Genomic DNA, 14,215 nt, shown 5'->3' with positions numbered 1-14,215 from the left:
AACTTGAGAATTTTTCTTGCTTAAGTTGTCATTTAAAAGCTGTTAACTAATTCTGACATGTTGCAAAGTCATTGAAAAGATGGAAGATAGGTGGATGGGACTTTATTTACAGAAAACCTTTGGCAGTGACAAATGGATTGAATTGCCTGCATATATTTACTCAGTCTAACTTATGACAGCACTGTGAACATCAGTGTTCATAGATGAAACTGAGCCAGACTAATAGCCACAATCACAGTTACAGTTAAGGTGATAACAGTCAGCTTCTTCAATGGATGACAGTTGCAGATGGACCAGAGTGTGGATTCATTATTGATTATAACATCTGCACACTAATGTCTGACCTGTAGCTCAGTGGTTTCACTGCAGAACATAAGTTATTGCAACATGAGGTTGGAAGTTCAAATCCTCTTCCAGTGAGCATTTTCTATGTTTTTTTTTTTTTCACAAAATGAAAAGGACTGAAAGAAAGAGGACAAATATAACTTCCACCTACCTACCATGGACTGACAGGTAGCTCAGTGGTCTACAACTGGCACAGAACTCAAGTTCCAAAACCAGAGATTGCAGGTTCAAAACCCACATGAACAATATTTCTGTTTTCAGGTCCAAAACAAACTCAATAAATAGAAGTTCCAGCACTACATTAGTAGCTCACAGATAGCTCAGTGAGAAGGCTGGTGATACAAAGTGAAATGACTACTGTGAGGCTGGTTGGAAGTTCAAATCCAAGGTTCAGTAAATCAAGACAGAAGAAAACCAGGGCCTCTTTCAAAAAATTTTATTGAAAAGGCAGGAAACAGTGGATGATGTGCACCCCCCATTTGTTGAGAGAAAGGGGATTTAAACCCCCACACAACCTGACACAAGAAATGTTATTTCTTACCCACATGGAGTAAGAAATAACATGACTTGAGTCAAAGAAGGGCCGCCGTCAAAAACCTAGAAGAAACACAAGACAAAACATTTAACAAAGTAAACATAAGGTATAATGCAAAGTAGAAACATGACAATAGCATGACTGATGCAACTAATTCTGCAATATTTAATACAGTTAAACACAAAACATTAGTTAAAATAAGCAAAGCAACCGACTTAAACAGCTCAATGTTAAAAGGACAAGCAATATTTGATGTAACGTCATATACAAACACATTACAACAAACCTCAAAAACACAACAGGGGGGCAGGGGGGAGTCACCAACGAGTGAGAACAAAATAGGAATTGTAACAAACAGTTTCATATAGTCTGCACATGTAACTGTGCATTACTGAACACTAACACTTTGGAGGAAAATTCAACAGGTGTAAAACAGCAGCTGCTCATCATCTGCTCCTTAACCCCTCCACGACAGATGTGTGGAGGCTCAGAGGGGTCAAGGCCCCCTCCACCCCTCCCTCACTGACCGCTCTCAGCACTCGGCCCTCACAAGTTTCAAACCATTTACCTGCCCATGGAAGAGCCAAGGACAAAACTGCTACGGTACCAAGCACCATGGCACTAAGAATCCCTGTCTGACAGCTTTAAGACAACTGCACAGAACAAGAACCTCCACAACACAAATAAACCAGCTGATAAAAAAAATATAACATCTGCATCTCATCCCTTTAACAAACTGGGCCTTCATTTGACAAAGTCCCACTCAGCTATCTCTGAGACATTAACACTCACAACCAGACTGTAGAAAACCTTGAATTTTTCTAAAACAAAAAACAATTTAATCTAATTTAACCCATTCATCAGGAATGCCTATTTCTGAAAACCAACAGTCAGAATTAACCCTCTAAATTAAAAACCAAATCAAAGTTGCAAAAGTAAGTCTCTTCATGAATCTGGGAATAACCACCAGTTCACAAACTACCTCAATGCCCCAAAATTCTAGAAAAACTGATCAGTAAATGGTTGGACAAAAACTAGAGATAAAGAGAAAATATTCACTGAAACTCAATATGGTTTCAGACCAAACAGAGCAACTTTTAGACTCAACAGAGGAAATCCCCAATTCAGTAGATCAAAAACATTACATAGTTGGAGTTGGTCCCACTGACGTCAAAAAAGCTTTTCAGTAATACAGATAAATTATCTCACCCAGCAGTTTTGGCTGCTCTGAATGATGGTTCTCCACTTCCAGGATTTCATTCCACTGAGGCAGGAAATCTACAAGTAGGACAAATAAATTGCTGACATTACTTTAACATCCTACAGAGAACATATGTAATGATAAAGACCATCAATTCAATGCAAGGTCCATAAAAAGAACAATATAAACTACCGTATTTCAGTCTAGCACAAAGGAATTCACAATACTCCAAACTAAACTCTTTGTCAACTTCTCTTCAAAACATTTTTCCCCAAAATCAAGATCTACATTTAACATAAAGCAGAATGGAATAAAGATAAAATATCTCACCTCGCAGAGTCAGCGCAGACAAAGTGTTGTTATCAGTTCTGTACAATGTTTCTCCATTTCCATGATCTCATCCAGAAGCAGCAAAACTACAAGTGAGATAAATAACAGCACACTGTACTGAGGATGGAAACATCCCATACAGAACATGAATGTGACGATACAGACGATATTTAACAGATTAGATGGATTTAATGAACATATACCATCTATTATAACACTGGAAGCGTCATTCCTATAATAGTCCATGTGATGTTCAGGTCAATGCAACTCATCTCCATCCGTCCATATGGTGCTGCATTCACTGACTACAGCTAGATGGAAACACACATTTTCAAATTACACTGGAGGATTTGGTAGATTACATATTAGTAGAAATGACACAGACTGAGTGGGGTTCAAACAGAGGTTACTGTACAGTGTATCTTGGATGTTCCATCTCTAACTTTGTACATGCATCAAATGGTCTGTTACACTTCCACAGATACATGGTCTGGTACCACATGACTGATGTGGTTGGAAACAAACTGACACATTTAGAGAGACACAAAAGACCATTTATATCAGAGCACAGGAGCAGTATTATGTATGTAAAGAACCTGAAAGAACACACACCTCCAGTATGATTAGTTTAATACTTTAATATAGCAGACCAATCTAATGTGACACAGGTCTTAGCTTTAGCCACCTTAGCTTTTGTACTCCTGCTCCTGAACACACAGACACTATTTGGATTAAATGGGACTAGCTGTAGGTCTTCTGGGAAGACTGAGGCCTTGGCCTTTAACAAACCTGGTTAGGGATTGGAATTGTTATGCACAACACGCACCTTAAAGAGAAAAAAAAGTATTTCATTGCTGCTGCAATATTTGTTTAATATTTGTAAACAAAACCAAAAAAAACCCAAACAACTTTATTGTGCGTTCTAATTGTTGCGCATAAAATGGTCGTTAATGGAAAGCAAATGTATTTTATTGCTGCAATAGGCTATATATCAATAAGAGCCATTGTTTTATTTTGTAGTTCATAATCTCACTAGTCATTACAGGTCATGAATATTGAAATAGTCATTAATTGTATTCATATGCTTGTTGTAGGTTACTGTTAACTTTACATATTTTGTTACATTTTGTTTAGAATGAAAAAATCACTTATGAACTGAAGAAATTTTTGTTTTCATTATACACAACATGTATTCATGGTTACAAAAAAATGCCCACGTGATAACAAAAAAACTGCAACTCTACACAAAATGACGGCATTATTACTTGTGTTTTCATCACCTGGTTTAGGTATATCATATTCTTCATCACAGCTGTCCATAGTCTCGTCTGGTGGAACTGTTCTGTGAAATCCACCAACTCGCTTCCCATAAAACATTGTTGCGTTCATTTTGGTCTGCGTAAAAATAAAGAGCAGAAATTGCATTTATATCCCGGCAAGCTATTTTTATAATGATTATACAAATGAACTAAAATGGCATTTCCTAAACACAGTGCACGTGAGTGATGAAAGCCACATAAATACTTCAGTCTACTTCAGTATATCAGCTGTAGAAGTACACAATAAGCCGGTAAATATTTATTTATTTATTTTTATCTTAGCACAACTTTCTTTAAATACAACAACTGCTCCGAATTTATACCCTCGTTTTGAGAAGTACATCCAAAACGGTCCAAAGTCGATTTCCATCAACCGGATGTAGGTCCATCCGTAACCGATCCTACGAGCAACAAGTGCTTACCAAAGGTTCCTAGAAACGAGACAAACATGCCCGAAACGTCATTGAGTAATGCGATCCCGGCAGTTTCGGTAATTAAACCGGTTTGTTGTTTTATTACGCTACGACAACTAAAGCACTTTAACACACGTTAGCACGGTAGCAGATGAAGGCAGCATTTGTTCCACAGTCCAATACATTATACTAATGTAGTTCCACATGTAGGAGTGAGGGCCTACAAACCGTAATTGCAGGCAGTGGTGTTTCACTAGTTTCACCAAGGGTTAGGGGTTACATAGGTACCGGGGAACAGAGATACACTGGGGCATCACTAGCAATTGTGGGCCCCTTACTCCAAAGCTTACACAAAATTTTCACAATTTCTGTATCTGCTGGACCCCGTGGGAATGCTGGTCCCCATGAATTTGTCATGTTTTACCCCAGCTCCCCAAGCACTCAAAGTGCAAGGAAATGTATGTGCAAATTGGCAATGGGAAAAATAAAAACTATAAAAAACACTTAGTGGGGAAACAAAACAGGAAAAATATTTAGTAGGAAAAAAAAGAAAAAAAAATAGTGGGGGGGAATACCAGGAAAAAAATTTAGTGGGGAAAAAATACCAGGAAAAAATTTAGTGGGGAAAAAATACTAGGAAAAAAAAATTTGTGGAGAAAAAAAAAATACCAGGAAAAACATTTGGTGGGGAAAATAAATACCAGGAAAAAAACTGTGGGGAAAAAGGGGAAAAAATTAGTGGGGGAAAACATCAGGAAAAATTTTGTGGGGAAAAATAAAAAACAGGAAAAAGACTTTGTGGGTTTTAAACAGTCCTAAATACCTCACATATCACTAATTGATGCCTTTGAGATTATTTTGAGCTGTCTTCTTCCCCGGAGTCTTGGTGCTTTATTGCCTCACAGGTTTTCCCTGGATCATCTCTGGACCTGCTGCTGTGGCCCTGCCTCTCTCCTACCTTCATCTACATCACTCATATCTTTTTAAGGGGTGTGTTCCATAAATGCTGTAACTGGTGTGAAACCGAAAGTGAAATTCAGCTTTGGACCTCCAACTCTGACTTCTATGCCTCTCTTTTACTCTGGAACTTTCACAAAATTTTCACAACTTCAAACCTATATCTACTGGGCCCCATTAATTTGTCATGTTAACCCCCCCCCCTCCTTTTGTGGCGCACCAGGAGATACACTCCCCATCCCCCATACTATACTTTGACCAAACTCCACATCATATTATTCTATGACCAAATTTCACATCACAATATACTATGATCAAATTTCACCCCTTAACATGCTATGACCAAATTTTACAATACTATACTATGAACTAATTTCACATACTACACTATGACCAAGTTTATTTTCTATTGCTAGAGTAAACTGTTTTACTTCATCAAAGTATGTGGTTTGATGTAAGAAGTGATGAGGCTCAAGAGTACTTAGAAAACATGACACATTTTAATGTTTCAGGTGATGCAGAGAATAATGACATTGATTAAACACTGGTAGTCATGCTAACATTCACTAACACAACTTGCAGCTGAAGCTAATGGGAAAGTGAGTTCTTTGTTTACATGTTTGCGTACACTTACATTAGAGAGCGGCAGTTAGATATATAACATTACCATTTAGTGTTACTAAGACTTTACACCCTGTTTCCATTAGTTTTAAAAAGGCATTTCAGCTTGACATCCTCTGCTCCAGGCTAATTTTAATTAACAAACTGAAATTAAAAGTATTAAAAAATAATTTCAGTAACTCAAATAAAAATTAAGTGGAGAGGTCACATAAACATGAAAACTAAATAAAAATTACACTGAACTATGTAGTGAAAACAAACAGAATGTCAAGTAAAATCTACTTGGTTTAGCTTTTTCTTGTGTACATGATTCAACGATAACATGTCAAATTTCTAAATAGAACCCTTTACTAAATCTTCACATCTTAAAAGCAGTAAAAAGGAGACATATTGGACTGAAAATGATCACACAGTTAATAAAACTTGCTAATTTGTCATTCACTGCTTAAATTATTTCAGCTCATTAGGCAATGTTAACACACTGGGCTGAGGCTACACATTACACATTATAGAAACAGTCTAAACAGTAGCTGAGGCTCATGGGTATTGTAGTATGTGTATTATCTAACAAAACATAATTAAAACTCAACTAAAGCTATGAGAACAAAATGCAATATAAACCAAAGTACTGTAACTTAAACAAATGTTAAACTTCATGGAAACAAACATGGTCAGCGCTTTCATCAGACTTCAGACCCATCAGGCGAAATGTCTGTGGACAGGTGAGTAAAGGGGTGGAGCTAAAAGTCTCTTCATGTCTTTTTGGGGTCTGCAACTCGGCCAATGGACATGAGGGTGGATGTTGCCTCGTGATACACGACGAAGAGGAAGGGCCTGTTGATGGTGAGCCGAGGGGGAGGGCTGGAGAACACCACGTCAGTGGCAGGGGTGGTGGAGGTTTCGTCTACATTAATGATGGATTTGTGGACAACCTATGGACACAGTGGATGGACACAGTGAGAATTACCTTCACTCAGTCAGCAGCTTCAATGGAGATAACCAAAATAAAGTTTTTCATTTCAAATTAAAGCCTTATCTTTCTAACATTGGTTCAACCTAAAATCTAGCATTAGGCTTTAAATGAAAGTTATGAGACCCTTCCTTAGATAAACTCAACCACACACAGATAAAGTGGTGGAAAAATGTTTTTGTTCACCCCATGCATTTGTGATATGCTGCATTAAGAATCACTTTTAAGTCCTTGAACTCTGCCAAGTATTGTTCCATTCTCCAAACCCACATGCTCCCTTCTGCACATGCTCAGCTCCATCGAGGTCAGAACTGGATGTTTCACCAAGACAACGAAACACATCCAGGGCATGACATGTTGAAACTGTCAATTGTTTTTTTTTCATGTTAACAAAAAATTAATTTGCATTTGTAGCAAATATTTCATGATAATACTTTAGGTCATAAAATTTTAAGGGTGTCCAAAAACTTTTCCCCTGTGGTATAATTATAAATTTCACACACTATGAGCACATTTCACACACTGCATTCTATATTTTGACTAAATTTCACATCAGTGTGTCCCACCTGTGTCAGCTTGGGCCCTTTAGTTCCGCCCATGTTGCTGAAGTCAGCTTCGTCCTGAAACACCTGAGTGACACCCATTGTCTGCAAGACATCCTGAAGAGAGTACGAACGCTCCAACAGGAAGCGTGGCAGCTGCACCTCTAACCTCCTGTTTACAAGACATAACAAACTGCCATGGTCAAACTGTGAACAGAAAGGAAGTGACATCACAGAATGCAGAAAGCCTTACGTTTTCTTCAGCTGTCGAATCCATCCCTGGACCTTCTCAGCTGTCACTTTGTCTTCAACATCTGTGATGTCCACTCCTTCGTCCGGCAGGATCACCAACATGGCCACTCCCTCTGCCATTGGCAGCTTCAGCACGCCAACCTGCAGCTGCCTGTCGTACGCCAAGAAGTACTTATCAGAGCGGAACATCATGGGAACCATGACGACATGATACTTGTCCACGTAGAAACGCTCCTCCCGAGTTTGTGAGGCGTTAAAGGGCAGGGTGAACCGCACTAGAAGACACAAAATAAAGAAGATTCATTACAGATACATGAACATCTGGAACATCAAGTACTACAGCGTATACATAGAATCCAACTCAAGATGACCAACTGGAATAATGAGTCTCCTCTGGACCCAGACTCAAATAAAACTACATCATGAACTGCTTTAATATCTGTACTTTATAAAATACTGGTACAAAGTGAAACCATATACAGGTACACAAAGTGTGTACCTGTACATGGCTGTAGAGATCAGATTTACAGATTAACATTATGTTTCTCACTATTTCATGATGAAGGATCAGCATTAAAAACTGACCAGGGGGATGTATGAAAAATATGCAGAGCATGTTTCTTCTAGGCCAAACTTTATTCAAAATCTTATAAGTTTAAAATATATAGAAATGAACAAAGGTTTGTTATAGTTTTACCTTCTAAATATCTAAAATGCTGCAGTGAAACAATGAGAAAGGAATGGCATGTGTGGGTCTATGTACAGTGTTTAAACTACAATAAGACATGTTTTCTGTTTTAGACAACCTGTTTTAAACTCAGGTGTATACTGTACAGTGTTGGCAGGATTTCTAAAAGAATTTATTACAGATTTAAATAATGTTTTTTATGTACTAGTACTTCAGAGACTAGATTATATCTAATATTATACTTTCACATACTACTTTAATTATAGATGATAACTGGCCCCGACCCCTTTAGACGACATACCCCTGTGGGAGGCGGCAGTGGCAAGCAGCAGTTGAGTCTGAGGGTCCAGCTGAGTCACCAGGGTCTGGATTGACTCTCCCACCTGGTCCTGGGCCCAGCGGTTGATGGTGTCAGCGGCCTCGAGTGGTGTAGAGTAGTCCACGTTCTGCGCTTTCCCACCGTACTTGGTCTGGACCAGGTCCACATATGAAGCAGACATTTCAAAGCTCTGGGACGGGAAGACAGCCACACCCTGTTTCAGGAACTCTCCACCCCCCTGGGAGATACTGGTCCTGAAACTCTGAAATAGATCTGACAACAGGACAAGTCAGATTATACACCACCTTTTCAGTACAGTCCTTGAAGGATCCATGCCTGTATTGACCTATGACCCTCTGTGGATTCAGACGTACATGTGCCTGGGACCTTCTGAGGATCCAGACCTATACATACCTGCAACCCTCTGTGGATCCATTCCTGCCTGGCTCAGTGTCTGCTGCAGCTGCTCCTGGGTTGAACCGGTGGCGGCATTCATCAGTGCAGACACACCAGTGCACAAAGTGAAAGTGGACAGGAACACATTGTCATCCGTCCTTCTGGCAACAGCGCGGTAGAGCCGGGTCGAGAAGTCAGTGGTCCTGTAGCTCAGGTCACTCAGGTCCTGGCCTAAACCACCCATCATTTGGGATGATGCTGAGCTGAGGAGGAGGAGGACCACGGCAACCATGGCAGGAATCATGGTCCTACTGCCTTCTGTGTTCAGGAAGGTGAGGGTGGGGTGGGGGGGTTAATATTGATGAACTCTGAGACTACACCTGAAGCACAGAATTAAACCTACACACTGAGATTAAACCTGAAATCTGGTGTTAAACTTGAAGTCTGAGTAGAACTGGAACTCTGCTCATATGTGAAAAAACTCTAGATTTGTAATTTAATCTATAAATATGAATAAAAAAAAAATTGGCAAAATCCATACGAAAACTGAACCAGCTCAAACAAACTCTTTCCCTCTTTCATCTGAAATGTCCTCCCTCTTTTCTTGGGCTGGCTGTTTACGGTAAACATTAGAGTCTCCTGGTTTAGGAGACAACCTGATAAATCTGCACCAACAAGACATTTTACAAACTCATGTTTTACATTGAATATACATAAAGTATTAATATTTATTCAGGTTGTAACACATAAACATATTGTTTCATTGATATGAGGTCTATATGGTTACAGCCTTTCTTAGGACGAATTACAGACAAGTTACCTCCTTCAGCAGCCAATCAGAAATTATCATTATCTTCACTGATCAATATCATTGATCAATCACCAATTAGGGAGGAGTCGCCATCTTGACCGCGGGGCCACGCCCTCAAACATCCAATGACGTCACACTCATCTCTTTCTTTAAAACCTTCTCATTTAATTAGGCTTTTGCTTTAAAAGGCTGTGTTTTTCTGATCATTCGGATCGATATTCGCTGGTCTGAAACCATTCAGCGTCTAATTTGTTTCTGATCTGAAAATTTCTGTAATGATGCTACACAACGATCAGTTGATCTGATGGACCATCCGCGCGCCGCTGTAAACAAAAACAACGACAACACCAACAGATGGACACGACAACAACACAAATACAAACACTGACCTGTCTGTGTTTGTCTCTTCTTTGAAATGATCAGACGTCACTCTCCTCTGAAGATGCACGGGCAGCGCATCACCGAGAGGGAGGAAAATAAACTTCCGGTCTGCTCTTTTCACAATAAACTAGGGTTGATGTTTATAAACACAAATAAGCAAAAACATGAAATGCAAACTGACGCCATAAACCAACACTGTTGATGTTTTGGAGTATCGCCACATGAACCGCTTCTCTGACACCGAGCAGTTTCCTCTTTTCTGATGCGTGTATCTTATTTTGAAAGACATCACTCACACCTCCTGTTTTTGACCGAACGGCGCATGAGCATCTGTACAGGCTCAAACTACTGTCGGATGTTCTCATCATAATAATTGATATAAAACATATGACCAATAAAGACAAAATACCGCCAGAAAACCCATGCGAATCAAACACAAGTCATTTGGGTTTAACGAGGAAAATTAAAGAATCTGAGAGAAAATTTAAATACCATTTTCAGACAGATTATAAATCAAATTTACAAGCAAAAATAAAACAAATTGAAGGTTTTTAAATTTGACACCAAAATTATTTTTTTTTTTTACTGTAAATATATATCAGCCCAAATATTGTTTTAATATCTTTATATAAATATACTACATCTTAACTGACACATTTTGAACATAATAAAACAATATACATTTAATGAAAATCCAGTAAGAAAGGAAAAGGAGAAATATACAAAATATTTGAACTTCAATCAGTTCTACAAATAAATACATTGGTTTATCTCAAGAAGACAGACATAAAAACAACACTGAAACTTACCAGCTTCATATTCATATATCAAATATACCAAAGCATTCATCATTAAGGTTGTAACTAATAGTTACTGTCAAAGTTGATTACTTTCTCGATTAATGCATTGATTGTTAGTCTTAAAATATGGATTAGTTTCAAAGATTCAATTTAGTGTTACAAACCAGAAAGGATTCATCAAACAACAGAGAATTCAGATTTTGTTCTGAACACTCAGACTGATCATCAGTAACAAATCGTTGATAATTAACCTGTGGAGGATTGATCGATTACCAGTTCTGGTACTATTTGCATCATTTCCCATCATGCACTCCGCAGACGCCCTCCCTCCATACAGCTGCGTCACATCCCCCTGAGGCCACATGAGGTGCAAACACCACCTCCAGCCTGCGGAGGGTGCTGCTCTGGTCTTCACGGGCAACTGTCCCCTGGAGACGGCGCATCATCAACCGAACCATCACCTGATTGGACCAGGCCAAACCCAGAGCCGGAGACACGCTGGACCTTAGAGGACTGGGTCAAGACCAGAACAAATGAGAGAATGTGTAAATGTGGACTGTGGAAACACAAAGTGTGACAACAAAGAGTCCAAACTGTTTGAGATTAGTTTTAAGAGGGACAAGACTAAATGAACCCGAAACACTTGGAATCCTCAGTCCATGAAGTGTAGAGAAAAAGAAATGGAAACATTACACTGTGGTAAATGCTTTATGCTTACATTTTTATGGGATGTGTTGCAAAAAGCAGAATTGTTTAAAACAAAAGTATTTATCTTGAAAAACAAATTTCACAATGTGGAATGTCAAATAATGTGTATTGATTTCAGTGTAACATAGGTTGATAATTTAATTAGTTCTCAGTTTAATATTAATTTATGAAAGAACCTTCCAACTTGTTAAAGTGTTCTCAGATAAACCAAGAAAAACTATTCAGAATTTACCCCAAAGTGTGCTCTGAGTCGTTGAAAACATCAGTCACCTGAAACAGACATGAAGGTAACTACAAGTTCACATAAATCAGACTAATTACAGGAGGTAAACTCAGAAGAAATTGGAAAGTGGAGATTTGTAATTGAAAATTCGAAGAGTTGCACTCATGCATATGAAAACTAATAAAGATGAAGCTCTGCAAACAGGATGAAGGTGAAGACGGGTGATTGGTACCTGGTTGATGCAGAGCACAGGTATGTTGAACTCATGACTCAGGTGGTGCAGACAGGATGAGAGGGTCAGAAGCTGTTTATTCCTCTCCAACCAATCAGAGGCCTCAAACTCTGACCTGAAGAGAGCTGCCACTGAGTCCACAACCAGGAAACGAACCAGACCACGCGACAGCAGGAGGGGGACCCGACGGGACACACAGGTCTGCAGTGACACCTGAGGACAGTCCGCAGGACAGGTGGATTCAGGATATTAGTAAAAGAGAAGAGTTTGACCCAGAGATGTGTAGAGACTGAAAACAAACTCAAGAAGAATCTACACCTTTAATCAAAGTTTAACCAGAGCAGGTGTGGACACAGTGAGACTAAAACAAAATGAAAACATATGAAAGATGCAACAACATGAAAACTACATCCGAGACCAACACAAAATCCACATAAAAAAACATCAAGGTGCAAGACAAAGATGACAAAACCAAACAAGGTGTATGTTCAGGTGTGTTCAGGTCTTCAGACTTACTAGGTCAGCAGTGTGTTCAATGTAAATGTTGTCACTGAACTTCAGACTGCTGATGACAGATGGAGGGACATCTGAGCGCAGACATGGCTGCTCTGAGATCAGTTGCTGTAGACGTCGGACAGGAAACGAGTCCTCAGTAGAGATGAATACTGCTCCTACACACACCAAAATGTGATCAACAACTGTGGATTGCCTTCATTTTCTTCCTCTGATTTAGGTCCTGGCGCCTAGTCCAAAGAGCAGGTTTGACAAACTGAAACTTATCCTGAAACCCTCAGATCTGAAACTCAAACCTTTATTGAAAACTGAGCCCTGAGATGTAACGTTTCTGTGTATGTGTCTGTGGTGTGTTTACTGGCCTGTTACGATTCGTTCATTGGCCTGAAGCACAGCCCGCTGTACTGTTTTTGATACTGTACACTCAGACACAACTGATGTGGTTTATGTATGTAAATGATGCATTCACAGACTTGATTTGGGGAATATTGTGTACAGCATATGATTTTACTGACCTGATGTGAGGCATACATGTACGTGGTGCGTTAACTGACCAAACCCTCTGTACCCCTCTGGGTATTGTAGACTCATACAGAACTGATGTGGAGTCTGTATTTATGCATGTATATGTTGCATTGGTGGACTTGATGCCTTCACTGACCTGATCCCAGCCCTCCATACTCCTCTGGGTACTGTACACTCAGACAGAGCTGCAGGCCCAGCTGGGTCTTCCCAGCTCCACTCTGTCCTGACAATTCACTGATGCCCCCTGAATGCAGACCACCTCTCAGCAGCCGGTCCAGAACCGGACAACCTAGACTGAGCCTGGGACCTGGACCTGTCTTCAGCAGGACAGCCTGGATTGGAGGAGTTCCTCTGCAGGCAGCAGCGGCCACAATGAGAAGCTGTTGAACATCAGAACAAGACAAACCGGTGCGTGTCTGCAGGACCGGACTGGACAGGACCAGGACAGAGCTGATGGATGAGATCTGAGCTGTAAATGAAACATGGAAAATATAAGAAAAAATCTAAATACTACAATAATATAGCATACTTATAGCACCAGACAGATGAGACCTGACCTGGTAATAAATGTAATAATAACGACAATAAATCTAATAAATCAGTTGATGTTAGTGGATTCAGGAAGATGGACACAGTATTGAAGACGCCAGTGTTTTGAGATTTATTTCCACATAGAGATGATTCCCAAGTTCTTTTTAAAGTGAACTTTGAATGAATCGATAATTTGTGTGTCCGTTCATTTCTTTAGACTGGCTTACTCAACAATTTGTCAACTACACAAGAACAAGAACGGAGGAAAATAATAAACAAAACAATAAATAAAGTGACCCGAGCTGTGGACTGTAGTAAATTATGATGGACTTCATCGGACAGTTACCTCTCCGGACCGCCGCTTTGACTCTTGGGTGGAGGTCCAGCTGATCCCAGTCCATCGCTGAGCTCCGAACCTGCTGCTTTACTGTCACCTGTATTTCACATTTCTCTCTACTTCAGTCTACCAGGATAACTACATTTACCGCGTTAAATGCCAACGTCATCAAGTGGCGCCGGGTGAATCCATTTTATGCGGAAGCTTGGGGGTCCAGCCCCCGATGTAAACGTAAACCAGCTCATGTATCTGTATATATATTTGAT

General features: G+C 39.7%; 2 protein-coding genes and 1 long non-coding RNA gene across 4 annotated transcripts; all 3 read right to left on the bottom strand.

The window, feature by feature from the left end:
* Positions 1 to 546: 546 nt before the first annotated feature.
* On the bottom strand, positions 547 to 4,150 carry LOC115415579 (uncharacterized). Its single transcript, XR_003934839.1, has 6 exons — positions 4,054 to 4,150; positions 3,692 to 3,806; positions 2,615 to 2,722; positions 2,412 to 2,497; positions 2,090 to 2,158; positions 547 to 942 (listed from the first exon to the last, which is right to left on the bottom strand). It is a non-coding gene; the product is annotated as an uncharacterized LOC115415579 (long non-coding RNA).
* A 1,431-nt stretch (positions 4,151 to 5,581) lies between these two features.
* Positions 5,582 to 10,203, bottom strand: LOC115415564 (protein Z-dependent protease inhibitor-like). 2 transcript variants are annotated; one of them, XR_003934835.1, is made up of 7 exons: positions 10,089 to 10,203; positions 8,907 to 9,206; positions 8,475 to 8,765; positions 7,487 to 7,760; positions 7,258 to 7,405; positions 6,247 to 6,653; positions 5,582 to 6,213 (listed from the first exon to the last, which is right to left on the bottom strand). XR_003934835.1 is itself a non-coding variant. In XM_030129185.1 (6 exons), exons 2-6 carry the CDS (start codon positions 9,190 to 9,192, stop codon positions 6,474 to 6,476), a joined length of 1,179 nt encoding a protein of 392 aa, XP_029985045.1. In that variant the 5' UTR covers positions 9,193 to 9,206; positions 10,089 to 10,203; the 3' UTR covers positions 5,582 to 6,473. The 2 variants fall into 2 exon arrangements, 1 of the variants encoding a protein (XP_029985045.1); XM_030129185.1 differs by having other exon boundaries at positions 5,582 to 6,653.
* Positions 10,204 to 10,664: 461 nt separating this feature from the next.
* On the bottom strand, positions 10,665 to 14,191 carry xrcc3 (X-ray repair complementing defective repair in Chinese hamster cells 3). The gene is made up of 6 exons (XM_030129193.1): positions 13,959 to 14,191; positions 13,218 to 13,550; positions 12,560 to 12,714; positions 12,044 to 12,256; positions 11,821 to 11,858; positions 10,665 to 11,393 (listed from the first exon to the last, which is right to left on the bottom strand). Exons 1-6 carry the CDS (start codon positions 14,011 to 14,013, stop codon positions 11,174 to 11,176), a joined length of 1,014 nt encoding a protein of 337 aa, XP_029985053.1. The 5' UTR covers positions 14,014 to 14,191; the 3' UTR covers positions 10,665 to 11,173.
* Positions 14,192 to 14,215: the final 24 nt, after the last annotated feature.

The sequence above is a fragment of the Sphaeramia orbicularis genome, chromosome 24, assembly GCF_902148855.1.
Source record: "Sphaeramia orbicularis chromosome 24, fSphaOr1.1, whole genome shotgun sequence".
Classification (NCBI taxonomy): domain Eukaryota; kingdom Metazoa; phylum Chordata; class Actinopteri; order Kurtiformes; family Apogonidae; genus Sphaeramia; species Sphaeramia orbicularis.
Note: the sequence above shows the minus strand (reverse complement) of the source record. Positions and strands in the feature narration are given on the sequence as shown.

Excerpts from the sequence above, each read along its gene's own strand:
- LOC115415564 (XM_030129185.1), bottom strand. The coding sequence starts at position 9,192 with ATGATTCCTGCCATGGTTGCCGTGGTCCTCCTCCTCCTCAGCTCAGCA. Across the intron at positions 8,766-8,906 it reads GGATCCACAGAGGGTTGCAG|ATCTATTTCAGAGTTTCAGG; the intron begins GTATGTATAGGT and ends TCCTGTTGTCAG. Across the intron at positions 7,761-8,474 it reads CACTGCCGCCTCCCACAGGG|TGCGGTTCACCCTGCCCTTT; the intron begins GTATGTCGTCTA and ends TGTGTCTTCTAG.
- xrcc3 (XM_030129193.1), bottom strand. The coding sequence starts at position 14,013 with ATGGACTGGGATCAGCTGGACCTCCACCCAAGAGTCAAAGCGGCGGTC. Across the intron at positions 12,715-13,217 it reads GTATGGAGGGCTGGGATCAG|GAGCAGTATTCATCTCTACT; the intron begins GTCAGTGAAGGC and ends TGGTGTGTGTAG. Across the intron at positions 11,394-11,820 it reads GACTCAGAGCACACTTTGGG|TCCTCTAAGGTCCAGCGTGT; the intron begins GTAAATTCTGAA and ends GTCTTGACCCAG.